Source organism: Erinaceus europaeus, chromosome 8, assembly GCF_950295315.1.
Source record: "Erinaceus europaeus chromosome 8, mEriEur2.1, whole genome shotgun sequence".
Taxonomy (NCBI): Eukaryota; Metazoa; Chordata; class Mammalia; order Eulipotyphla; family Erinaceidae; genus Erinaceus; species Erinaceus europaeus.
The window spans coordinates 63,842,868-63,861,788 of record NC_080169.1 but is presented as its reverse complement, the minus strand read 5'-3'; the positions used below and the strand labels follow the sequence as shown (position 1 = coordinate 63,861,788).

Genomic DNA, 18,921 nt, shown 5'->3' with positions numbered 1-18,921 from the left:
AACTATACTTTATTGGTTTATATAATACTTATTTCTTGAAGTTTGTTTTTTTTTTTTCTGATTTCTTTCGATAATGTGAATCCTCCTTCCTCTCTGCTCCTATATTTTACCATGAGCTTGCATTTAGCACTTACTGAATATTACTTACATTTATTCCCAATTTTGATTTATCAAGTTCTCTTTTTTATGCCAGGAATTATGTGGGAGAGTAGAGGCAAAGATAAATACAAGCCCTGCCCTCAAGGAGCTCACAGTCTGGGAAAGAATTTAGATAAATGAATATAAAGAAAGAAATTACACCTATGTGATAAGCGTGACAATAAAAAATTATACAAGAGGCACAAATTTAATGCAGAGAGGGTAGTTAGCTTAACCTAGGGCTAGAAGATCATATAAAATGATAATAAGTAATGGTAGTGTTTGTTTTCATTATTTCACTGTGAGAACTTTATAATAAGAATTACATCTCACTCATTTTAACATCTTCATCATCTCATCAGAGATCAACTGTTATATCAACTATTATAGTACAGAAATAATCCCTAGAAGTCTGGTCTTTCAGAAAAATTGAATGAGTTCCAAAGACAATGTACTTAGAAGTCCAACTTAAATTTCCAAAATCATCTCTTTGTTAAGTTTGGCTTGATATCTCTGCCTCTGTCTTTGTGTACTTCTTATGTTTTAACTGAAAGCCAAGTCATTTTCTTTGGTCATGCTGAATGTGAAAATTACCATACCATATGAGGTACCACTCTGATACATTCTCTACATTCTTCCTTTCATTTATCAGTCCTCTTAATAAGATTAACACGTTTGTTTCTTTAATGTAAGACAATTGTTGGAAATCAAATGATCAGATTTTTCTGACCTAAAATGTTGTTTTTTCTTTAGAGAAACATCTATTTTGCAAACATTAACATAGACTTTAAGTAATTGTTACAATGTTAAAAATCATGGATGCCTTTGGCATTAGACAAGTTTATATCAAACACATTGCCATACAATAAGATGATGTTGAATACTATTTGTTAAATGTGTATTTGCAGTCATGAAACTTGATAAATTACCATGAGAGTGGATGAAAATCATGAAAATGAATTTGTAAAACAATCTTTTAATTAGTCATATTAATGACTTCAATTAATAAAATGACTATATGAGTGCATCAGGATACGCAATTTCAGTAATATCCATCTTAGAGATCTTGAATGAAACTAAAGTGACAATGACACAGAACTTCATCCTCATATTTCCTTTTTAGGTGTGACATAAAAATAACAATACTTAAAGGGCATAAAATTCATATTATTACTGTAAATTCAGAACCTAATTTACAGATAACTACAATGAAATATGTCACCAGATAATGTAGCATTAGAACTCTATCATTCAACATTTTCTATATGTATGTTCCTTGAGACCATGTGCTGCAGGGAGTAGTAAAGACATCTGAATTCAAATAGTTTGAAGAAATGTGTATTTTTCAACCAAATACATGCTAAAAGGAATAATTTACAGCAGCAGTTTCAGTACATTTTATTCTCCAGTTTTCTAGTTCCCATCTGAAATGCAGTGATACAGATATGGAACATATTTACTACCTGGCAGCAAACATGCTTAGAGAATGGACACATGCCTTTTGCCTTGAAGTACCACATAAACCACCTTGTCATTTGTGTTGGATAATCTTGCATTTTAGAATGATGTTAAGCACATTGAAATAGAGTACCTATAAAAATTTGCATTTTACATAGCTCTTCCTCTTTTTCTCAAAATTATTTACATATTTTTTGTCTACTGTGTAGGTAGCAAAATCTTAAACACATACCATTGAAAACACTAAATAAATCATAAAAGAAGCATTAAGTGTGCATTTACATGCATTTGCATTATCCATTTGATTATAACTACGCCACACTTTCCTTCTGTGATCTGCCATTGTCTTACCTTAAATTTTGCTTAAGGTCATGTGAGTCTCCTAACAAAGTTTCAACTCTGATGATCATGCACTTGTCAAAGTTTATTAGAACTCAATAAAATGAGATTTTAAAGAATTTCGTGCAAACTGTTCCCTCTCAGTTCACATTGGCAGAAGATTGACTATAGTAAGAGTAATTACCTGCAAGTGATATCTATAGCTTTCTTTGGAAAATGTAGATTGGTTGATTTATAAAGACATGCCACTGGATTTATTTTTATTTCCCTTAAGGTATAGATTTTCTAATAGTATTCCATAATGCTAAGTAAAATGCATTCAAATATTGGAAGGCATCCTTGTAGCTAATATACTATTTCTATCCCTTTAAATATTTTAAGGATCAATAGGAAAGAAATACTTCTGTTCTCACAAATATATTTGTCTCATGTCCAAGTTTAGAATGAAATGCAACATTGAATTTTAGAAAATTTTAAATGTCTTATGAAAGCAAAAAGAATGATTTATTTTGGGGGCACTTTGTACTTGGATTTACATTTCACATGATTTATTTTTTCTGTAGTAGTGTGCCCTACAAATAATTTAACATTTCAACTAACATTTGAGGATGTACCTCAAAAAGTGATACCATACTGATCAATGGAGCTTAAAACTGAATTTAAAATATTTTTAGCTTTTGCGTAGAATAGGCATCAACAAATTCTTTATTAAAATAATCATTAAATCTGAAACATGAGCTTCTACCTGTGAAATATTTCAGCTAACAGATAACTGTTTTTAAAAAGTACTGCAGCAAAAGGTGAAAAATTAATACCAAGTTAATTAAAATACCAACTAGAGTTAAAATTTCAATGCTGCTTCACTAATTAGCATTAAGACGTTTCTTTTTAAGTTTGAGCATGATGAGGAACCTAGGAAGGCATTATTGAAAAGATAAGTGCAGTGTAAAAGGAACTGCTGTAATTGAACATCATACACATCTTGGAGTCAATGATTCTCAAGTAACCTTCTTATGAAGCTAAAAAAGGAAAGCCCTTAGTTATTAATATTTAACTTTATTTTGTAAGTTGCTTTAGAAGGCAAATCTTTATGTGTTTAAATGTAGTTCTGTTATAGAAAATTGTATAAAATTCAGTTCTGTTAACATGAAAAGAATCATGTTTTCTCTAATAAGACAGATAAATAAACAAGGTGGATAAAAGACAGCTGACACAGATGTAAACAGTTGGCAAACTTGTTTTCAACGTGTTCTGAATATTACTAATCACTCTTCATAAAAAAGTAAATGAAACAGTTGCAATTCCTAAAGGAATCATAAAAGCTTTTAAGTCTCAAATTTGCAAGAGTTAAAATAGAATTAAGTGACATTTTTATTAACACTATATTAAAACAATGCTTAATATTTTCATGAGGTATGCAGTTCTTTTTCTCTTCACTCACCCTCAGGTAAAATAAAATACATCTAACAAATCAATTTCTTTCTTCCCTTTTTATTCCAATCAAATGTTCTGCTTTCTAAGAACATTATGCAGGTTGAAATTAATTTAGATAAAATCCAATACTTAAAGAAGGGGGGATATTACTTGTTTAAATGCTTCAGAAAAGTAAAGCATAATCTATATCCAGATTTTAAGAACTGTTAGTGATGTATATGTGTTTCTAGAACAACATTGTCTATCTCTTGGAGAACTGAAAACAAAATATTAAAATAAAGCAGCACACAATCGTATTTTTCAAACAAAACTATATAGCACAGTAATTGTAAGACAAAAACCTACTCTAGCTTAGAAAAGAGCTAATTTTACTGCATATTTGTCATGGTACATTTAAATTATAGTTTTAATAAAATACATATTTAGATCAAAGCTGAAAGAAGACATCAGTAGTAGATCAGTGTATTCCATTTTTCTTCAGGATGATGGATGGTTTATGTTTTTTTTTCTATATTTCCACAGACCATTTCATTCAGTATCATTTTACTCCTCCAGTACATATAAGCATGAGTGCTGGTCGACACAAAGTATCCTTAAATCCAACCCCATTTTGGAATATTCATCAGCTTGGTAAATCCATGCAGTTTATTTTAAACTTTTAGTTCAATAAAATGGCTTTGCTGATGCAGTTTTTCTTCTTTAGATGGCAATATGGCAAGTGACATTTTTATTTCTCAGGCAAAGAAGAAAATGAAACCTGTACAATGGAAATCTCATAGGAAACATTAAGTCTGCTAAAGTGAACATCTGTGTTCATCTAACCTCTATTAGGTGTTGGTTTAGGAAGAAAGCCTGTTAGATTAGTTACTTATGGACTTAATTTATAATTGGTGGAACTCAATCGCATTTACCACCACTGTAAACATCCACATAATGCCATGAAAAAAGTTCATGTATATTGCATTTTTTTCCAGTTATTGTCTAGGCAAGTTTCTATTTGTTTGAGGTTTCTAGAGGTAATGCTGCTCAGACACTCCTGGGTGCCCTCTCAAATTCATGGGTCCTCCTGTTTCTACCTTTCTTGTTTTCTTGTAAGTGCTTCCATTTGTTACTATTTCCTTGAGCATGTCCCGGCCTTTGCCTACGTTGTTTTCGGTCCCTTTTCCAAACTTGTTCGCAGAACTCATCCATTGTGTTTAGGTTAGGGTGGTTGATGAGTTGCATGAAGTCTCTGTACCAGACCTTCTGGCTAGGTGTCATGATATTGGATATTTCTTTGGTCTTAGAGCCATCTCCATCATCATCTTTATGGAGAAGTTCCTCCAAATGTTCTGTGTCAATGACTTCCAAGGTCACTTTAAGAAGAGTTTGCATAAATCCATGCTCCACAGCTTGACAGAGGTAATTGCCTGAATCCTTCCGCTGTAAACTACGAAGTAGAAGACCTTGTTCTGTCTTAATGATATGTTCATCCACTTTGATCTAGCAGAGGAAAAATCAAGTAGTCAAAACATAGGTATTTCAAAAACATATGTATATTGAGACTGTCTCAGAAAATTGTAGACTATATGTTAAGGAACACATTAACACTAAATAAAATATTTAGTTTAAGAAAAATAATAGCACTTTCTCATCAGAAAAGTAAATTATAATCTCTGTCAATTATTATTACTATTAACAATTTTAATATTTATTTATTTACTTTCCTTTTATTGTTGCCCTGTTGTTTTCCACTTTGCCGCAGTTATCATTGTTGCTGTCATTGATGTCGTTGTTGTCAGACAGGACAGAGAGAAATGGAGAGAGGAGGGGAGACTGAGAGGGGGAGAGAAAGATAGACACCTGCAGACCTGCTTCACCGCTTGTGAAGCGACTCCCCTGCAGGTGTCGGGAGCCAGGGGCTTCAACCGGGATCCTTATTTTGGTCCTTGCACTTCGTGCCACATGCACTTAACCTGCTGTGCTACCACCCTACTCCCTATGTCAATTATTTTTAAGAGACTTTGATAAATACTGATTGTCTGCAGTTTGAATATAACTTATCATAATCACTTTTGTTTGCTTTTGTCATCACAAGGGCTTTACTACTTCAAGCTAGATTTTTTTCTTTTTCCCCAAATTGAGAGAGATTGAGTGTGGAAGAAGCTGAGTTCATGACAAAACTTGGGTGCATGACAAAACAGGCACATGAACCAGATGAGCTGTCTTACCAGCTCTCATTTAAATAATTTTAAATCTTCAGGAAAACAGTAGAGCAGATCAATGATACGTTTCATTTTAATTTTTGAATTAAAGCATGGGAAGGTGAAAGCTAATGTGAACACTGGAACTAGAAATACAGAAAACCAAGAGAACACCAAAAAATACTAGAAAACAATACAACATTAAAAAAAACTTACAAAAGATTTGATTTTTTTCCTTTTGACTTTTTTTTCTGTTTAATTCGATAGGAAAGAGAGAAATTCAGAAGGTAGGCAGAGATAGAGAAGGAAAGAGAAAGATAGACACCTGCAGACCTGCTTCATTGCTCATGAAGCAGACCCCCGCGGGTGGGGAGCGGGGCTTAAACATTTCCTTGCACATGGTAATGTGTGCACTACACAAGGTGTATCACCACCCTACCCCCCTGAGCAATTTTTTTAAATTAGTAATTAAGAAAACAGTAACAAAGCACAAGATTTGATGCTTCATTTTCTAGATATTTAATGTGAGACAAAAATGAACACCTGTTTGTCAATATCCTTATTCTCACTTTCATTTTGAGTAGAAGTAAACAGATCTCTGAGGCCTCAGCTTGTCTAATACCAACTTTGATATTTGTTTGACATGGTTACATATTATAAAACTGCATAAAATGTGAAAAGAAACTATAATGGTAAACTTTTAGCTTTATATTCAGATTATTTCTGTAAAGTGGTCTGCACATAATACATTTCACAAATCACTTATGAATAGCCTTGCTTAGTGCGCTTTAAAAGCTTTAAAGACTCAGCTGCTCAAATTTTCTTCCTACATTTTTAAACATTTCATAGAGGATAAGTGGATCCATTAAGAATAAGGTCCATTTGATGCAATAAACATATTTCCATATCAGAGTTCATATTAAGACCCCAGCTGTCAAAAGTGCAAAGGGGAGTTTGGGGATCTAAGTCCCTATGGTGGAACAGGACAAAGGCAATGGAGGGTGAGATGGACTGACACATATCTTGGGGAAATGTGGAAAAGTGGAAACATGGTAGTAATTCTGTTATTCAATATTCCCTTCATAAAGTGACACTATAGTTGAACTAATTCATTAAAACAGAAAGGTCTCACAACTTAAATCTGAAACACGTTGCTACCTTTCCTAAACTTACTTTCCCTATTTGAGATGTAAGTTAGTGGACAAAGTAAAGGCCATTTGGATAGCTGAATTATTTGGCCAAATGTTAAAAATATTGATAGTAAAAGAATATATATACACACACAAATGCATCTCACCCTCCATCGCTAGTCCTGTTCCACAACAAGGACTTAGATCCCCAGACTCCCCTTTGCATTTTTGACAGCTGGGGTCTTAATATGAACTCTGATATATACTTGACTTAATTTCTTTGTATACTATTACACTTGGAAAGACTAACATTTGAAAACAACTCTAAATGGTTTCTGGAATAAAACTCCTACCAGTTCACTATTATTGCTCCATCTCTTAGCATAAAATGTGTCGTACAATAAGCTATGAACTCTTAATGAATGGGCTATATACAGTTCAAGAAAAGGATAAGATTTATAGTATTACACATCTCCCCAAGACTACTGTGGTAGGGTCACTCAATAGTTCATACTACACAGAAATAATGCAATAAATTTCATTCCTATACCTCCTCTTTTCGCTCTTCATTCCGTCTCTGGAATTGCCAGTAGATCAGAGCTCGCTGTGATTTTGGACTGCATTCAAGGAAAGTGCTACTATTTTCTACTCCATAAATGATTTTTTCTTCAAGGCTGTGGCTATGATGATTACCTGTTCAAAAAGGGAAATGAGAAATTGTTAAAGAAGCAAACTGAACTTTCCAGAGTATTTATTTGGAAATTCAGGAGATTTGCCAAGTTGAGAGTCTTCCAAATTGATTGAGAATGGCAGACACACCAAAGATGTAAGGTTTCAGAAAACAAATGCTTCCCTAAATAGATTCATTATTTTGGTATGGGTTATGTAAAGTCTATGCACAGTACATTGTACAAACAAATAAGCCATGTGTGCAGTATCAGTATATATCTTTATATGCCATGATAGTACTCTCATAGAAATCATTTTCACTATAAAACTTCATGCTCTGAGTCATTTTTGTTCTGCACTGTGTCAGAAACATTATTGAACTGGACTTATGGTAACAAGAATCTGTTTGTGATATATTATTTTGTCTCTTCGTATTTTTATTTCATCTGGAAAATTAAATTCATCTACCAATAATATTTATCCTGAAGTTAGAATTCAAGAAGGTTATATTTCCTACAAATAACCCCTAAATAGTACATGATCTTGTTCAGAACATCAGTGAGTGTGAAGCATTTTGGATGGCTCCAAGAAATGCGCATAGCTATAAACAATGTGGTTCCAATTGTCCTTATTTTTAAAATGATACGTCTTCTTATTATTTTCAAGAATTGGGCTAAAGAATAAATAATGAAGCACAGCAATAAGAAATCCAGCTTCCTGATCAAATTTCTGTTGTTTTACCCTTTATGTAACCTTCTTCAATGTGGTAAATGAAGCAAAGTTAAGATCAAAAGTTAGACACAGGGAGTCTAGGTAAAGCTCATTTAGAGAAAATACTCTATAATATTTTATATACTCCTTTTCCCATTATGACATCCTGTATAAGCTGGAACTCATTAAATTGAGAAAACAACAGATACATTTTCATGTGTAAAGAAAGCTGAAAGTGTAGACAAATGAGATAAAAATATCTACATTTCAAATTCAGCTAGACTTCTAAATTAAAAGAAAAGAGATTTCCTCCATGTTCTGACATTGCTTTAATAGTTTTGTTCTTGTTATCAACTATGTACTTCTGTCTGCCATAGACAATATGGCCTGCTCTTACTGAATTTAAAACTTTCCAAAATCCTGTTTCTATCTAATCCTCACAGTCTATCCTCAGCATCTCCTATTTTAACCTTACCTATAGTTGATATTTTATCACTATTTGTCATATCCAGAAATGTTAATCCTATGCCGTTTCCTCTATTGCTCTGTGTGCAAAATAAAACTCTTCTAAGGTTGCTTCCAACCCTTTTGTACCTTTTATACTTTGTATAAAAGATTAATATCTCCTAATCAGAGAAAGAATACTAACATATGATGAAGCAATAAAACTTACTGGTTTTAATTCACATTTTAATATTAGTCTATTGTAAAATATTGTGCATATAGTGCATTTTAAAATTAGTCTATTGTAAAATATTGTGCATATAGTGGACATCACTTTTTTACATACTTAAATATTTATTGGGGTAGATCACATGATCATCAAATAAAACAAGTTAAATTAAATAGAATTAGCAAGTTATTTTACTTTAGGAAGATAATTGTCATTCAATCTCACTATATTAATAATTCCTAATATTAATGAGCACTGAATTTTGTTGTTTTTATTTACCCCCTAACAGTAAAAATATCTTACATCAACAACTTTTAATTGAAGACCAAGTAGAAATTATATTTAAAGTGGCATTATACAAACACTCAGGTATTTAGATGTTTAGCTATTTTAATCTGTAATTGTTATTTTTGATAATTTCACCAGTATTTGGCAAAAAATATTTTAGAGAAGTTCAATAAATATTACCTGTTCTGTCCCTCCCACCAATTGATTTGTAAATTTTATACAACATAGGAAACAGCAAAGTTCCACTGATAGTGTGTTTCTCTTTTTCTACCTTTTTTTCCACATCATTGCAACCAGTCTTTCTATCTCTTTCAAGAAAATAACCAAGAAAAACATTTTGTTTGTTATCACTTAACCTAGACTTTCATTTATTTCTCTGATAAAGTGATTTTACAGTTTATTGGATCAAACAATTTTGTGTAAAAATTGCCTTACAACTATAGAATAAATATCATCCACAGGATGTAATATTAAGCTTATGGTTATATAAAAGAAATAAAAATTCAACTGATAAACCGTTGTTGATGCAAGAATTCCTTAAGGCTATGAAATCCTGCATATTCAGGGTAAATATAACTTTGAGGTAAACAGGTTAAGCTAATTGGTTTTATAAGTGTATATAAAACATGTGTTAATTCTACAAGATGACTGGTTTTACTGAATTGTGTTTTATGCAGTCCATTTAACCTGGGTGGATGGAGACCATGAGCTAGATGATGGACTTACTGTGTTTAAGTGACAATACTAAAGTGTATGGTGTTGATTGTATTGCAGTGTTTTCTCTATGTTCATTCAATAAATCTTTTCTTTTTCAGCAATTTTAAGATTATATTGAACAATTGATGTATATTTCTAATGGGCTGTGGTGAATCAATTAATCCTATTTTCCTATCTACATTGACTGGCAAAAAACAAACAACCAAACACACAAAAAAACATTGAATGAAGTCAGAACCAGTTCACCAACAGAGAGATGTACCCTGCCTTGAGTGCAATTCTAGTTAGAATCCTGACTATACATGTTGGTACTGGAGAAAGCTCTGGTGTGGTGTCTTTCCCTCTCTCTCTCTATTGGAATGAACAGTAACTTCAAGTGGTAAAAGCTTGCTTTCGCAATGCCTTGGCTGTGCAACAACCAGCAGGAACAAAAAAATATATATATATTGCCCTTATAACTTATTTGGAAATGGGTTATTGCTACAAATCTAATCTTTTAATTTTTCTTTATTTTATGCAGTGCTGGGGATTGATACATGGTCTTACACAGATATTCCTCTTCTGAGAAAATTCCCTGATGCATTTTTCATTATTTTCTTTTCATTAAAGAGAAAGCAAGAGACGTAAAAACACCTATAGCAATATTCCACCATGCATGGAGTTCAGGTCCCTCATGTGGTGCAAGGGAAGGAAAGCAGGGCCTCAAGAATGAAAGAAAGAATGAAAGAGTCCCCAACCTGGTCATTACTTATTTGTTTTACCTCAGTATATCTACTTTGTGAAATATTATTAGTATTTTTTTATCTAATATTGGTTTTAATCATGTAATTGGAAATAAATTTAAGCATATTGGGTCAGTTAGTAATTATAGGTAACGTGAATTTATAACCCTCTTAATATCTTATTTTTATTTTTAAAATAAATACATAAAACATCAGTGTAGCGCCTGGACACTACAATAGTAATAATTATATCCGCTGATGTAATCTTGTTATAGTGTCAGCTATGAAATCAAAATAAATTACTTGAGAATTCAAACTAAGACAAATTATGAACTTCTCAATATTTCATACTACTCTCCTACCACCATCAAACTTAGTATTTCCTCTTTTATTCTACTGAATCTCTTTAAATCACATGTATTCTTATACGTTATCCTAATTCAGCTATCTTTCTCCATATGGTGCATTCTATAAACCCAGCAAAATGCAGTCATAAATCTTTTCCCAGTGGTTGTTGAATGTGAAATCCAGGTAACTATTCAGACTGCATTTAAAAACTAAAATTTCAGGTACATTTCACACCTTTAAGACACATGGCTGTCATAATTACACTAAAGAGACAATTGAAAGTTCAATGAATTTAAAAAAAGTAGGATGGGAGTCGGGCGGTGGCGCAGTGGGTTAAGCGCACGTGGCGCAAAGCGCAGGGACGGGAGTAAGGATCCCGGTTCGAGCCCCCGGCTCCCCACCTGCAGTGGAGTCGCTTCACAGGCGGTGAAGCAGGTCTGCAGGTGTCTATCTTTCTCTCCCCTCTCTCTCTGTCTTCCCCTCCTCTCTCCATTTCTCTCTGTCCTATCCAACAACAAAGCAATGTCAACAATGGCAATAATAACTGCAATGAGGCTGCAACAACTAGGGCAACAAAAAGGGGAAAAAAATGGCTTCCAGGAGCGGTGGATTCATGGTGCAGGCACCGAGCCCAACAATAACCCTGGAGGAAAAAAAAAAAGTAGGATTTATATCCAGTACTTATATTCCAGAATTATGACAGAACATGTTATTGATTAAATGTAGTTTGTTTATATGATCTGAGATATGGTGGACGAAAGAACGACTCTCTTGAAGATGATGACACATTTACTCCATAATAAAAATTCCAAACATGGAATTAAAAGAGATTTGAGAAGTAATTTGAATATGTTGTTACATATCCAATAATACCTATAGCTCTAACAATATTTTTCAATGAGGTTCTTTAATTTTTAGACAAATAATTCACTTTAATTAAAATTGTCAGTTAGAATAAAACATTGTTTTGAATACAAACTTTTATCATGAATATTACCAGTAGAAAAGAACGTGCAGTTGTTAAAACTGGCATAATGAATTCTTGTGGGTTGAACAATCTGAATAGTAAGAACAAATTAATTGAAAGCAACCAACATTAAAGTTATTTTAAAAGTACTACACCCTGTTTGAAGAGTACAATATTACAATTTGTTGCAGCTGTTAATGACAAGAAAAAATGTTTTCTAGGAAGCAATCTTCAATTAATCATTTCCTCTTTTAGTGGAATAATTTATGAAAATGAAATGAGGCTAATAAACCAGAAAGAATGGGAGGAAAGAAAGAAGTTAAATAAATTGCTTCCTTTTGTAACAACAAAAAGTCATGATATCCATCACTTGGCCAGAAATATCATGTTGCTGAAGGGCTTATATAGTATTTGATTCTCTTCCAATATGTGGAGCAGAAAGCATCACATTTCAGCTCCCATTTATTTCACTCCATTTTAACCCCATAAATGTCTCCTAAGATTTAATTGTTAATAATGTGGAAAACCTTAAAAAATTGTATGTCACATATAAAATATACAGATGGGTTAGTTAATGAATCTGATATTATTCAATTACTTGATCTGTTACTGTGATGATCTCGTCACAAGTAATTAAAATGCTGGCTTTCATAGTGACTGTAAGTTTAATGACTAACACTTATAAATTCTTTTTTTAAAAGAATTTATTTATTTATTCATGAGAAAGGAGGAGAGAAAGAACCAGACATCACTCTGGTACATATGCTGGCGGGGATCAAACTCAATCAAACCCCATGATTGAGAATCCAATGCTTTATCCACTATGCCACACAACACTTTATTCCAGACCACACAACACTTATAAATTCTTTAAAACAGTTATTAAATAAAGTAATCTAACATCAACTGCTAATATCACATTATAACCTAACATTTCACCTTGTAAATATTTTTCATAATAATATTTGGTTTTAAGGGACAGATAAGACAAGAAGGGAATTTTGCCCACCTACTCTTGGTGACTTAGAGAACTGTTAACTTAAGAAACAAGAACACCCCCCAACACCTCATCTGCACTATCCCAGTCTTTAGGTCCATGATTGTTCAACAGTTTGTTTGGCATTGTATGTTCTCTTTTCAGCCACCAGGTTCAGGATGCCAACAAGATGCTGACCAGACTTCCCTGGACAGGGGACTCCACCAGTGTGTCCTGGAGCTCCGCTTCCCCAGTGTCCAACCCAACTAGGGAAAGAGAGAGGCAGACTGGGAGTATGGACCGACCAGTCAACTCTCATGTTCAGCGGGGAAGCAATTACAGAAGCCAGACCTTCCACCTTCTGCAACCCACAATGACCCTGGATCCATACTCCCAGAGAGATAGAGAATGGGAAAGCTATCAGGGGAGGGGATGGGATATGGAGATCGGGTTATGGTAATTTTGGAACTGTACCCCTCTTATTCTATGGTTTTGTTAATGTCTCCTTTCTTAAATAAATTTTAAAAAAGCACAAAAAGCACACAGGCACAAAAAAAAAAAAAAGAAAGAAAGAAACAAGAACAGAAAAAGGAAACACAAAGTGAAATTTGGACTGGGTGAGGTGTAGCACACAGAAGTAAGGAACGGACTCTGCAGAAGGAGAGCAAGTGAGAGAGTAAAGAAGGCTTGGGAGTCCAGGTGCATGATGGTGGAAAAGAGCCCATCTATGATTCGAGTGTTTTATAGACACTTATCATGAGTAGATGAGAAATTGTCCCCATATGTCAAGATCTGTATTGTAAACCATTAACCCCCCCCCAATAAAATGATAAAATAGGAAAGAAAAGAAGAAAGGAAAACAGCATGTACTCCTTAAAGCATAAATATCATTATTTAAACTTGCCTACTGGGTTGAGATGATTTTTTTTTGGGGGGTAGATTATTTGTTGATAGAAAGATACTAATTTGACTTCAAGTTGCTGAGTATCTTTTTAAGTAGCAGTAACTTAAAATGTATTTTCTAGATGGTTCAGTATTTCTTCAGTACTTACAAATTGGAAAAAAAAATTCATCCTTAACTTTCTTGTATATTTTTTACCTAATTATTAAAGTAACAAGCAACTGATTTAATAATCTTATACATTTCAATATATTTAAAAAAATACCTAGAGTATATATTAAACCACAGGACACTGATATTTGTTCATTTATCAAGATAATGATTATTACAATGTTTCTCTATTTTGTGTACAATAATCATACTACTGGTTTTTAAATAACTATTTTGTACATGTGAATTTCCATTCACGCATCTGGAACTACCAGAATGCACGTGTACACACACACACATATACACGTGTATATATATATATATATATATATATATATATGAATAATTAAAGCAAATTCCAGTGATTCTTGAATTCACAGATTATTTTGAATTATTGTTTAAAATATGTTTTGGATAGATGGATAAAAAATAGGTAAGCAGGCAGTCAGATAAGACAAGAGTGTTTTATTATTCATAGAAAGTTACTGTAGTGGAGTCATTCATATCTTATTTTTAGTTATCCATTAATTTAAAATATATACATCTACATAAATATAGATTAAAGATTGGGCATTAGCTCACCCACATGTTGCTGTGTGGAAACCCCAACCCAGGGGAACACCATGGGCAACACTATAGCAGCATCATAGATGGTAGATGGTTTTCACAGAGACTATAAGTCAAATGACTAACACTTAGAAATTCTTTGAAATAGTTAATAAATAAATTAGTCTAACATCAATTGTTATTAACACATTATAATTTAACATTTCATCTTGTAAATATTTTTCTTAATAATATTTGGTTATGAAGGATAGATAAGGCAATAATATGTATCTCCATTCCTTTTTCTCTCATTGTCTGCCTCCTTCTCCTTTATTAACCCCCTTCATCCCTGATCCTTGTTCCTAAAATAAAATAATGAAAAAAACAGCTTTGAGAGGTCACTCAGAGGTGGCAACACTCATATGCCAGACCCTGAGTTCACTCTCTGGTGTTGTTAAAACACTGAGTTAAAATTCAGTTATTTGAAAAGTAACTAATATGAAGATACATATGCTCAAATATATTAAGCCTATATTGAATATCTGATTTTTATAGCAGACTTTTACTAGAGTACACACATATAATCAATATGTCAGAGTTAAATTACCATAGTTAAGTTTTACATTTCAAAGGCAGGAAATTTAGACTTTAATGTTTAGTTTACATTTTCCCAAGATGTATGACTGGAGATGAAAAACACCCATTTGCTGAAAAAGAAATCTTCTAATAATAGTGAAGAGTCCATCTTGTATTTTAGTAATATTTGTCCCCTATCAGTTTTGGAATTTAAGTATAGCATGCTTGAAAACTTTTCACAATAGCTTAATTATAGGTGTGTATACTGTTAACATACTCTACAACTTTAAAGACTTTTCTTATTCAAGTTGTGTATACATATTTCAAACACATAATTGGATTATTTGCCTAATGTAACAGCAGGAGAGGACTATTGCATTGATAGGTAATTGTCAATTAAAATAGTTTCCAAGAAAGGTTTATAAAACTTTTATAACAGCAGATTTATTCTTTGAAACTTTAATGTCTGTGATATAAAAAAAAATGTCTCTGATAGTTGATCTTGATCTGAATTAAAGCTGTTTTGTTTGAAATATAACCTGTTTTTTTGGTTTATATGAAACCCTATTAACCTGATGCTTATTGGGATATGAGTGCGGGGGAATGAACCCAGGGCCTATGCTTGCAAGTGATGTCTTCAATCTATTGAGTTATCTCCATTGCTATAACTAATAGCTCTTCCAATCAAAATTCACTAACTGTTGTCTTTGGTTCACACCATTAGTGTGTGTGTGTGGTGTGTGTGTGTGTGTGTGTGTGTGTGTGTGTGTGTGTGTGTGTGTGTGTGTGTGTGAGATATTCAGGGTGTGTGTGTGATTTTGCTGCTCTGGGCTGACTTATTTTCAGATAAAGAAAAAGAGAGGGAAAAGAAAAATAAAACTATAGCACTGAAACTTCCTTCAATGCTGTGGGGGCCACACTTTGAACCTGGGTAGCACATATGGCTAAACAATGCATTATCCAAGTGAGCTATTTTGCTGGCCCAGACAAACTCTGATTTTATACCCCATAGTTACTTTAGGAAATTGGACATACTGAAAAAATAAAATATTTGAAGTTTCTCCTTAGCATTCTATATGAGGTGTTGAATGGAGAAACTTGATTCATCTGCCAGCACATCTGTACTAAAGATTTTATACAACACACTCCCTAGGTAAAGAGTCACCAGTTGGGAGAAAAACTTTCTGAACGAAGGGAAAGTAAAATTGGAATATTTTTTGTATTTCATCTAGCCTCGTTTACAGTATTTGTGATGTTTTTACATGAGAGGGAGCAGAGTGCTTAGTGAGTAAGTGTTAAAGGTTTCATTGAGAGTGGAATTCCTTTCACTTTAATTCTGAGCTATTTTATGTAGACTCTGTTAAACCCCGAGGATGCTTACAGAGGAGCATGTTTACCACTACATCTGGAACTGATAGTCCCGAGGTATATAATTTGGCTTTAAGTTGCTTAGCAGCTTTCTGTAAAAACATCTTATATCTTTACATGTTTCCATATGAGAGTATATATTTTATTAGATGTGAGAAGAGACAAAATATAGAGGTTTTATAAAGGAGATTTGTCTTTCAGAAACTTAGTTAGGCTTCAGTAATGCAGATGGGGTGCTATTTGTGGGGGTAACAAGTTTTTTTTCTTTTCAGCATTCATGAAACATTAATATTATATATACAGAATTAGAACAAACCGAAATTCAAAATATTAGATTCTGCCTTAAAGACTATTGTAAAAGGTACCAACAAAATTAAAAGGATAATGGTTTGGGGCAGGTAGGCAGCTTGACTACTAGAGTGTACACATTACCATGCTCAAGAATTCAGGCTGGAGCCCTGGGTCAGCACTGAGTAGCTCCACAGAAAAGAAGCTTCATGAGCAGTGGAGCAGTGATGCAGTGTTGCTCTTTTTTTCTGTCTCTCTCTCTAACTCTGTCTGTTACGCTCTATCACTAAAGGAAAGAAAGATCTGCGAAAAACAATTGTGTAGTCACTGAAATCCAGAAATAACCTTAGTCATATTTTTAAAAATATAAATTATTTGTATTTTATTATTTCTATTATCCACACTTTAGTCATTTTAATTAGGAATTGCTTCTTAATAATGCCATTGCTAAGTTTCACCAGCAGAGGGAAGCATAACCTCATAATTGGTTTTCTAATGGTTGAAATGGGATATGGTCTGCATCATAATTTTACTGCATTTTAAATAAATATTGTTTGATATTTCAGCATTAAACAAGTGATTTGATATTAAATAGTACTTAATATATAATTAGGAAACATAAACATGGTACAAAATTCTCAATTCAAATATACTAGTAGTAAATCAGTGTGAACACACTAGAATTATCTTCTGATAGATTAGTATAATGAATATATTTAATCAATAGTATCAGCATGGCTTTGTTATTTATTAAATTATTAGTAAATTTCTTATGGATTAATTTAAGGCTATGCTTGTATTTTGATGAATTTAATAATCTGTTGTGTGCACTACACTCAATTTACTAGAAGAAGAAATCATGTCCTTCAATTATTTTTTGCTTGTTGGTATTTATTCCCACAGGGATATAAAACTTAGAAGTCCTTAAGGACCTAAAATCTTGAATGTATAGAATCCACAAGATCTTGAAAAAAAATCTGTGTTATGTGTAATTTAGAATTTACCTTCTTCTAGATTTTCTGTCTTCTTCAGCAGCAGTTCTAAAGGAAGTATGTGTGTTGCATACATGGGTGTGAATATGCATTATCATTTGTGATCTTATGCTTGTGTCACCTGTTTGAAAGAAAATGATGTTATCACTTACCATGGTGTTGTAAGTCAGAACAGTGAGTCAGTGGGTCACCATTTCTTATATCTTGTCGCCTTGTGCGTCTAAAATAAGTATATTTGAAAGATATTATTATATGCACATCTATTACCTCTTGGAAATGTACTACATGGATAAAAAATGAACCATAATTCAAAGACTCCAGGAGCACATAGGAATAAATGTGTTTATATTTTGTTAATATGTGTTAAGAGTTAGTTATATATATGAACAATCACTATGGTAACACTAATAGAATGTAACATGCTAACATACAGCAGTGTGTTTAAAAGTGAAATTTTCATGTTTTACATTGCTGGACATAAAGTGAGTCTAGGAACTCTAAACAACTTTTTAAATGTCTTAAATTATGATTAAAAACCCCACAACTTATTGAATGACAACCAAGTTCTTCAATAAACATAATTAAAGGTTTTTTTTCCCCTTGATCACTAATATGGATATATGGTTGAATATAAATTCAAATGAATAAATTCACACAAATATATAATTTCTTATTAAATTTGTGCTAAATTAAATTTATGAAGACTATAAACTATACTTTTAAGGTTTTTTTTTTAACATTTTTTATTATATTTATTTATTGGATAGAGACAGCCAGAAATTGAGAGGGAAAGTGGTAATAGGGAGAGAGACAGAGAGACACCTGCAACACTTTTCACCACTTGTGAAGCTGTCCCCTTGCAGGTGGAGACTGGGGGGCTTGAACCCAGGTCCTTGTTCACTGTAATGTGGGCACTCAACCAGGTGTGCCATCACCCAGCCCCTTTTTCTATTTTTCTAAGTTGCATAACCAACTTTGTTAACCAAATGTTTCTTTCATTATCTCATGACTGCGAATGTAAACCAATTCACCTATAAAGTGCACAAAAGAGGAAACACAGGTATTGAGGAATACAGAACCCTTTTGCAGAAAGAACTGGAAATAGAAGACAAACTTAGTTCAAAGAGTCAAACTATCTTATAAGATCAAAATTAATTTCTCCTAAATCCTACTGTTCACATGATGCTAGTTGCAACACATCTGGCGGTCCTTTTTGTACACATTGCTAATGGTTGAGTGAGAAGGAAGCTGGCTTGAGCCATTGTGGTGTAACAAAGATGTGTCATTTGAGAAAGGCTAAAAGTGGAGATTGGTTATGTGTAACAGACTGGAAGAGTGGGGACACTT

At 33.0% G+C, this 18,921-nt stretch overlaps 1 protein-coding gene across 7 annotated transcripts in view; it reads right to left on the bottom strand.

The window, feature by feature from the left end:
* Positions 1 to 1,460: 1,460 nt before the first annotated feature.
* Positions 1,461 to 18,921, bottom strand: part of SEMA3A (semaphorin 3A) — a 535,675-nt gene continuing 518,214 nt past the window's right edge. For all 7 annotated transcript variants that reach the window (XM_060196315.1, XM_060196317.1, XM_060196321.1 and 4 more), the window contains 3 exons: positions 17,727 to 17,794; positions 7,233 to 7,375; positions 1,461 to 4,851 (listed from right to left, as the gene is read on the bottom strand). In XM_060196315.1, coding sequence (XP_060052298.1) covers positions 4,396 to 4,851; positions 7,233 to 7,375; positions 17,727 to 17,794 — 667 coding nt within the window. In that variant the 3' untranslated portion in view covers positions 1,461 to 4,395. The remainder of the gene's footprint in view (positions 4,852 to 7,232; positions 7,376 to 17,726; positions 17,795 to 18,921) is intronic.